The sequence below is a fragment of the Parasteatoda tepidariorum genome, chromosome 7 (genome assembly GCF_043381705.1).
Source record: "Parasteatoda tepidariorum isolate YZ-2023 chromosome 7, CAS_Ptep_4.0, whole genome shotgun sequence".
NCBI classification, from domain to species: domain Eukaryota; kingdom Metazoa; phylum Arthropoda; class Arachnida; order Araneae; family Theridiidae; genus Parasteatoda; species Parasteatoda tepidariorum.
The window spans coordinates 50,500,439-50,509,699 of record NC_092210.1 but is presented as its reverse complement, the minus strand read 5'-3'; the positions used below and the strand labels follow the sequence as shown (position 1 = coordinate 50,509,699).

At 27.2% G+C, this 9,261-nt stretch overlaps 1 protein-coding gene across 1 annotated transcript in view; it reads right to left on the bottom strand.

Moving 5' to 3' along the window:
- The window catches only part of LOC107453813 (uncharacterized), a 13,245-nt gene extending 5,703 nt beyond the window's left edge, over positions 1 to 7,542 (bottom strand). The window contains exons 1-2 of the mRNA XM_016070774.4: positions 7,194 to 7,542; positions 2,847 to 2,881 (exon numbers count right to left, since the gene is read on the bottom strand). Of these exons, the coding sequence (XP_015926260.1) occupies positions 2,847 to 2,881; positions 7,194 to 7,197 (39 nt within the window). The 5' untranslated portion in view covers positions 7,198 to 7,542. The remainder of the gene's footprint in view (positions 1 to 2,846; positions 2,882 to 7,193) is intronic.
- Between the last annotated feature and the right edge of the window lie 1,719 nt (positions 7,543 to 9,261).

The window sequence follows — 9,261 nt, the reverse complement described above, 5'->3', positions numbered from 1 at the left end:
ATTTTTTGGATCGCCCTTCCAGAAGCGAAATGTTTATGTGTCGACTGCGACAACTGCCAGCCGCCACTGATGCTACTAGGAGATGAAAAGATGATCAATGTTGAAAAATATGCCTTGTGACCCCTAACTGGACATACTTGTGATTCTGATGCCCCAACGATTTTATTGATAAGAAGTGATCTGCAGTAATAAACTACAACAAAAAAAATGAACTCTGGACTTTTCCTTGTGTTTTTCTTTAAATTATTGCAGCTAAGCCAAATTGTGTGACGTCTCCCACCTGCAACAGGTATGTGAAAAATCATTACAAAGACATCTTGATTTCTAGTGTGTTTTCTTCTATGTTTTTTTATTTTTAAGGGTTATTGCTCACTATTTTTTAGTTTCGGCCATCCTTTAAATTATAACATTCCAATATCGAGCAAATAAGTTTATAACATATATTATATAAAACGCTAATACGTTTTAATTGATAGGAACATTGGTACCAAGATACATACTATAGGTACTTGGAAAATAGGTTTTAATGGCTCCCTGGAGGGAATAAATACCAGAGAAAGTTGTTGATTATTGTAATGTTTGACTTTCAGGCGTTGACCTCGAGCAGTAGCCTTATACCAAATGATACTAAATATAATTAATCTTTATTTTGATGGGATTAACTTCTAAAAACATGTTTTGTCTCATTTGTTAACATAAAGCCACATGGAAGGGCAACAAATAATTATAGAAAAAAATGGAACTGTTTTAGTTTAATTGTATTGGTATATGTCTTTCGGCATATGTCTTTATTCGGCAAATGTCTTTCGGCATATGTCTTTCTGCATATGTCTTTATTCGGCATTTGTCTGGTATATATCTTTCGGCATATGTCTTTATTCGGCATATGTCTGGTATATATCTTTCGGCATATATCTTTATTCGGCATATGTCTGGTATATGTCTTTCGGCATATGTCTGGTATATGTCTTTTGTAGTGTTGTTTAATACTAACTTATTGATTATTTACTTCTTTTTTTTTTATCTTGTACGAAGAACGGGTATTCAGCTAGTATAATATAATTTTAACAATATTTAGTAATAACTCTTACAATTACAACTTTTCGACAGAAAACAAATTTATATAGCTTTTGAGATTATAAAAAAAAAAATTTTGTCATCCAATTTCCCTTCATCATGTGTCATCCACGTGTCTCAGTAATAGCGTTAATTTTATTATTAATACTATAACTATACCCAAATATTGAGCTACGCGAAAATAGCCCCCTAAAATGAGAAAAATCTAAAACTCAAACTGCATTCGTTTGACCACCTTTTAATTTTTTTTGACTACCCTTATTTTGGACATAATCCCAAAAATGAAATTCGGGGGCTAACTTCGCATTACGCCAAATAAATAAAAATCCAATTTTTATATTGTATATTTTTTGTAAAAATGCGAGTTAGCCCCCGAATTTGATTTTTAGGATTATGTCCAAAATAAGGGTGGTCAAAAAAATTTAAAGGGTGGTCATTTGTGGTCAAAAAATGGTCAAACGAATGCAGTTTGAATTTTTGATTTTCCTCATTTTCGGGGGCTGTCTTCGCATAGCTCAAATATTGAGGTAGGTATTGCAAAAGTACTGAGTAAAGTACTGCAAAAGTATTGATTGCAAAAATAAGTCTCGTTTTACTCAGATGCTCTCAAATGTCATTAGCATGCCCTCCTTGCCATTCAAATGCATGTTAAAGACATAAATATAAAAATAAAGTACTGATAGGTGTAATTTTACTTTTTGAGTATTTCGCCATACCTCGAGAACTTTTTAAGCTAGTTGAAAATTTTTGGACATAACTAACCAAAGATAATTCCAAGCAAAAAATAACTTTAAGTAGATTTTTAGGATTTTTTATTTATTATTTTATTTAATAGTATGCCTTAAGTTACAAAAATACGCCCTTTTTTAAAATTCGATTTCTCGGGAACTATTCGACCGATTTCACTCAAATTTTGTATTTTGCAATTGTAAATCTATATTATTTAACATGATATAAAAAATTGCATGCTTTGCAATTCAAAATTTATTCGACTAATATTTAATAAAATAATAAAAATCATAAAAATTTACTAAGGTTTTTTTTTTGCATGATATTATGCTTGGATAAACGAATTTTATAATAGTGTGCAAAAAAAATTTCAATAAAAAGTTCTCGAGATATGTCGAAATACACAAAAAGTAAAATTAACATTAAGGGGGCAAAACTTTAAACAGCTCTTCTGATCAAACTATGGGAACCATATTTCCCAAATTGCGGCCACCCCCAATATTTTGGGTGTCAGAAATCTGAATCTAATAAAAACGGGTATGTTTATTCAGGGAAAGTACGTTTTTGTGTCTGATTCCGTAACTTAAAATATCGTCTGCACTGATTAATTTCCTTATTTGAGGTCACCCCCTCGAACCATTAAGACTGTCCTAGAAGGTGAAGATCCGTTCATTAGAATCAAAATTTATTCAGATTGGTCCTTTTTTATTTTGCGCACTGTACATACATATTTTTTTATTGAAAGAAATTAAATATTTATTAACACGATTATTTTACCGATATACCATATTGTTTTAACTGGGAGTCTTCACTTTTTTTGCGCCCAAGGGTCACAGCCATGAATTCATGTGGACCACACATGTTCTTGATAATATAGGTAAAGAACTTTAGAAGCAGAAGAAAGGTCACAGTTAAATTAAGTGTAAAATATTGTATTTTATATTTAATAAAAGTCATTTTGATGAATAAATAAATACCCACTTGTTTTTAAATACAAACTATTAATAGAAACTGCGCGTTGAAAAAATGGTGGAACTTACCATCGCTAGACATATGAAGGACAGCAGATATTGACCTGGAAAAAAGTTATTAAAGTTTTTAACATAGAATATTTAATATTTTTAATCATTGACATAAATAACAAAATAAATACGTAAATTAAATCAAAATAACTCTTTTTCACGATTTTTTTGTTTTAAATTATAAATGTTTCTCAGGCAGCTTTTTTTTTTCTTTTTTTTAAGTAGTACCTATTAAAAAGATTCATTCACTTCATTTTTCATTTCAAAAGTATTGCTATTTTCCAAAAATAGGAGAAAAACGCTTTTGATCAATATTTTTACATCAAAATTGCTGTTCTCAAAAAAAAGGTACGAAAAAAAAATTCACGTCTCAAACGAACCGAAATTTTATGTTGTGTTTTCCATTATATCATTTTCGCTTTCTAAATATAGATTTTTTTTTTTTTGCCACATTTCATCATGTACAACATTTCGAAAACTAATTAAATTCTCTCTATTAAACTGCGTCTATTCAACATATGCAACTTAAATATAAGAAACAAAAAATGATAACTATCGTGGCAAATGATAAGCGAATGCAGCAGGACGCGAATCCCTAATAATATAATAATAATAAATAATAATAAAATAAATGCACAATAATTTTTGACAAAGGAAATTTCAAAATACGGTTTTCTTGAAATTTTGTAACTCTATAATTATTTGACAAATTTTGTTTAAATTTTGAAATTTTTAATCGAAATTATAGAATAAAATGATTATTTTATTTAACTCCTTAACAATCGATTAATTTTCAAGTAAACGGACATAAAAGTGACTATTTTTTTTATACACGTATATTATACACGTATTTGATTAGTGCTGACATCTAGTTTAAAATAAACTAACTATCTACAATTACCTTAAAAATATCCTGGTACTGCCATCTGATGTGTAAAATGAGAAATAAAATGTTTTCTAGCCAAAAGAAATGAATTAGTTTTATTCTTATTGGCGCATAAGACCGGGAATATCACGGGAGCTAGAAATAGAGGGCGAAACCTCACCCCGTCATTTTCACAGGATCGAGAAGGAAGGGGTTAGAATAATTGTTAAAATCTGCATGTCTTACAATTCAAACAATTTTCGATCATTATTTAATAAAATAATAGTAATAATTCAAAACTAAAACTTATTTTTCCCCTTAAATTATCTTTCGTCAAACGAATTTCATAACTGTGTTCAAAAGTCTTTCTACTCTCTTAAAACATTTCTGGAATATGGTGAAACTCCAAAAAATGGGAATTAGCATTAAGGGACCCAAACCATGTGACCATATTTACCAGATTGCGGCTACCTCCCGGCCCTCTTATTTTGATACTCTATAAAAAAATAAAAATAAAAAAAGGCGTGTTTAATCAAAGAAAATGCGTTTTTGTGCCTGATTCCATAGTGAGCACTAATTAAATGACATGCAATCCTTTGAACAATTAAGATTGGCACATAGTACGCTAAAATCGATCATTAGAATAAAAGTTATTCAGGGAAAAATCTTTTGTTCACTGTACTTTTAATATTAATTTGGAAGAGAATTTCCAACCTTGTCATTCTCTTTAATTTTTCGTCAGAGTTTTTTATAAGATTTCTTTATACGAAATCTATACGCAGAAGCTACTGAGCTTAATAAGTTTCTAAGATGTATTTTTCCTTAAGTGCGCAAAACAACTTTTAAAGACATTTTGAAATGAAGTATTTCTGAATAGTATAAATTGCAAATTATTTTAATCAAGTACAAAATGAATTTGCAATGTGTATAATATTTTAACTAAATTATACAAAAGCTGAAATAATATTGAAAAAAATTGTAGTCTGATATTTTCTTTGATATTTTGTAATAATATCAGATGATTGCAAATCGGAATAATTTTTTTCCATGTTTATATAGAATTAAAAAATAAATTAAGAGGAACTATTGCTAACAAATAATTATGGACTCAGCAAATAATATTGGACAATGCTAAAATTCAAGTAAAATGTCCCCATTCAGTAAAGCAAAAATGCATTATTTATCAACACATTTCACAACCTGAGAATAAAAGAAGGAATTTTTCATATTTATTTGACCTCGTCGATTCAGATTTTCATGCATTCTGTTCTCGAAAAATGGTTTGAAAATAAAAGGAAAAAAGACTCCATCTATGAAAAAAGTAAATACCGTTCTCACAACTTCGAAGAAAAAATAACATAATTTCTATACGCAAAAATAGAATTCAAAAATGAATAAAAAGTTTAAAAGATGATATGATATAATATTGAGAATAAGGGTAAGGAGACGAAATAAAAAATATATAAAAATGCATATCTGATAAAATAAACACTTTTCGCTGTCTTAAAAATGTGTTGTATTTCATTTCATTTCAAATCAGACACCAACTTTTATTAATCGTCTGATGAAATAATATAAAATTATTTGTGTAAAAATAATTACACTGCTTCATTGAAAATGCTTATCTTTGGTTTTTGATTATGCAAAAACTTTTGATTTGTTTGATTTGTGCAAAAATTTGATTTTTGCAGAAAGCAATTAATACAAATATTCATAGTGAACAAATATACATACATACTAGTACAAATTCCCTTTTAGAAAAACTGTTAAAAAGGGATGTTAAATATATGTACTAAAAAAGTGGTAAATAAAAAATATGTAATGTTCATTAAAGATCAACGGTTTTGATTTGTCTGTTAAAACAATTCAGGAGAATTCTGTTTATTTTAAAAAAGATAATCGAATGCTATCCGAACTTAATTTATTAACAATAATACAAATTGCGATATGTATATTTAATTCTACAATAAAATATACATTTGATATTATAACTTTATATGAAATTTTATTTTATTTATTTGTATGCTCTAAATTGTAAAAGCAGGTAGTTTTTACACAGAATATAAAAATTTACTTTAACTATTGATGCCATCACTTCACTTGATGCACGAGTTTTTCTTACGATATTTTTACTTAGCTTTAATTTAATCTGGACCTGTAGTGTTGAAAAAAGTTTCAAATTACGCTAAATTAAAATTTAAATTTGTACAAAGTAAATTGTACATTTTTAAACTATATCTGAGTATCTCCTCGTATTCTTTTCGTTAATTCTAGTCAGTTTTTTTTTTCTTTTCTTTTTTTCTCCCCGAATTTTTCCAACAATTCATAAAAATTTAAACAAATCTTATCGCACAAACATGGTAATTTTATTAATTTAATTATATTTATTTTTATTTATTTATTTTTGTTTATTTATTTTGTATTATCTAATTTCCGTGAACAATTCATACAATTAATTGAAAGCACAAATCAACTATCATCATTATACTACATGTCTTGGTTACATGCAGAATATTCCATAAAAAGAAAGAAATTATTATTTAGAAATTATTATATCGAAGAAATTATTATAAAGAAATATTCATGCAAATTCAGTAAACAGAAAGAATATAAATTTGTTTCATTAAATATATATATATTATTAATTACCGATTAAAACCAAGTTTTCCTGTTTCCTTTTTTTTTTACTAATTAAGCAAGTGAATAAAGTAGACTTTGAAATAAGTATTTTAAAAAAATAATTAATAAACAATATAAAACGATTCTCGTCAGTTTTAGAATCAAGAAAATGCATTTTTTTAAGTAAAAATTAAATTTCTGTATACTTTAAGAGATAATTTCATGTAAACAATAGTTAAAATTTATAGAGGAAATAAAATACATAATTTATGGAAATACAAAATATAGATAAAAGGCTGCTATTAAACCCCTCTTATTCCAATATTAAATATTTACTTGTTTGAAAATTCCGATAAAACTACCAAAATTTTCTACCCATTGTTCTACAAAAAGAAAGAGTTATGCTCTGTCCGAAAGAAACTACTAAAAGAAATTATTATTAGTATAACTAATTTGGTGGGAGTAATGAACTAAGATTAAAATACACATATGTTAGATATTTAGAAAAAGTAAATAGAAATTAAAAATGCGATATATTATTTTTTTTCCAACAAATTTTAAAAATTATTGCTGTAACTCCCATTTCCAGAATAAAATCGAATTATTTAGCAAAATAACTAACAAACAAAAAGAGAGTATATTAATTAAATAAATTTTAGTTTCCAGCTAAGCTAGCTAACAGAAAATAAATGTGAAAGCAGCAATAAGATTGATTAAAATAAGTTCTTTATTGTTTTCACTATCAACTAAGAACAACAAATATACCTTCAGGTCATAGAATAAAAGGCGGTTGAAAATTTAGTATAATATTCAAACGATTTCTGAAAAATATCTCATTAATGGTACAAATAAATTATATTCTTATCAAAAATGTTACATACCCATCGTGGTAGCTATTCTTTGATCACCTTTGATAAGTTTTTTAATAAAAAAACAATCTTATCCAAAGAAATGAAAAGTTCAGGAATCACTAAAGTCACTGACAGTTTAGGAAGTGTTCTTTCTACTCTTAGCCTTGGGTGACGTGTCCTTCGAAAGTGGAACCAGGTAAACCGGTTTTCGCTCTCGCAAACGATATAAGAGTCATTAAATTATTTTTTAAAAAAAGGTATCGTTTGAACTAAAGGCATCAAAGTGTTCCCGCATTCATTCCGACTCTCCCCACACCTTTACCCACTCAAAGTTTCTTACGAAAGAAACGTGGGCGTACATAGACGCCATTGTAATTCTGGTTTAAATCTTTGATTTAATTTAAAAAATTTCTTATTCATAGTATAATTGAAAATATATTTTCCTCGCAAATTGAGAGCAATAGGGGAATTTAATAAATCAAAGTTCATATTTTTCCAAAGTTTAAATCGAAATAAATATTTATTGCTAAAGTCATTCTTAAATTTTTATAAATTTGATTAAAAAATAATTATAATAATTGATAAAATTATAATAATAGATAAAATTCAAAAAAATGCCTGTGTTTATATCCACCCTTATTTTATGAAAGAGTGCAAATGCAAATTATATTTCCAGACACAATTTCAATTTGCATTCAGATTTTCTGTAATAACCATCTTTTGAACTTTGCTCAACTTTGAAATAATTTTCTTCAAATAAATTAATACACAATAATATAAAATTTTATGCTGAATATATGAGTTGTTTACAAAACTTTTATGAGAGCAAATTATTTTATAAAAAAAACTTTATTTTAATAATATTTTTAATACAATTTTTGAATGAAATAAGTTTTAATTTTTAGAAACTTGTTAGGCTGAATTATATACCACTTGTGCAAAATTTTAAGGCTAATTATATGTTTCCTTACCAAAGCATTTACTTAAGCATTAAAGCATTAAATTTAATTCTAAAATATGTTGCAAGGACTACAATATATCAATACATCAAGCAATGGTGTGTATATTCTTTTATACATAAACTTTCATATGATATAAATGGTCTAGGATATGAAGAAATAAAGTTTTAATTAATTCTAATAACGAATCGTACTTATTTTAATATTCTTTGAAATTCTATCCAATAAACATTTTGAAAAAAGAAAACGTTTTCAAATAATACTTAAATAAAAGTTAGAAAATATTTTTAATAATTTTTAGATAATAAATAATAATAATCTTAATTTTCTAAGAATAATTTAATAAGAACAAATAGTGCCCTTTTGTTTTCAAGACTCAATTATCTCAATCTTTGAATGAAAACTACGTATTCATTCAAAGAACATACTGTTTTAATACATTACATTTTTCAGTTATCCCATTTCATTGACTTAAAATACTAAAAATAACGTCTGCATTAATTAACAAGCATTTTTAAAATTAATTAGAATTACCTGTTAAACTCTTCAGATTAAAGCTTAGCGCAAAGAATCATTAGATAAAAAAATTATTCAGTATGTGCTATTTTTTATAATGCGCAGTGTACAAATATTCACTTTATTTCATTCGTCTATGGATTATAATCCTTATATTATAGTTTTTATTATCAGGGTCCGTAGCCAAATCTTTCAACGAAAAATAAGCACCTTTTAAGTACTTTTCAAGCACTCAAAAAATATTTTTAAGCACTATATACATTAACAAAATGCACTACACTGGTGTGCAAAACTTAAGCAACAAGTGGTTTTTCGGCCACAGCTCCCCAACAAAGTATAAGATAGCCATGAAATTGCAGTATAGTATGCACGTAATTCAGTAGAAAGATTATTTGTATGCAAATTTTAGAAATAAAATGTCGTAGATGATATAAGTGTACGTAAACCTTGTGGGTCGGCGCGCGCAGGTCAAAGCTAAAATAAAAGGATGAAGAGCACCGTAGTTAAAGACATTCGCTGCAAGTGCAAGTGATTTGTTTTGTGAAACATGTCTTCAAGAAATCATTTAGACGACTTTACTCGAGGAAGAATGATTGGGAAGCTTGAGGAGGGGCGTAGTGTGA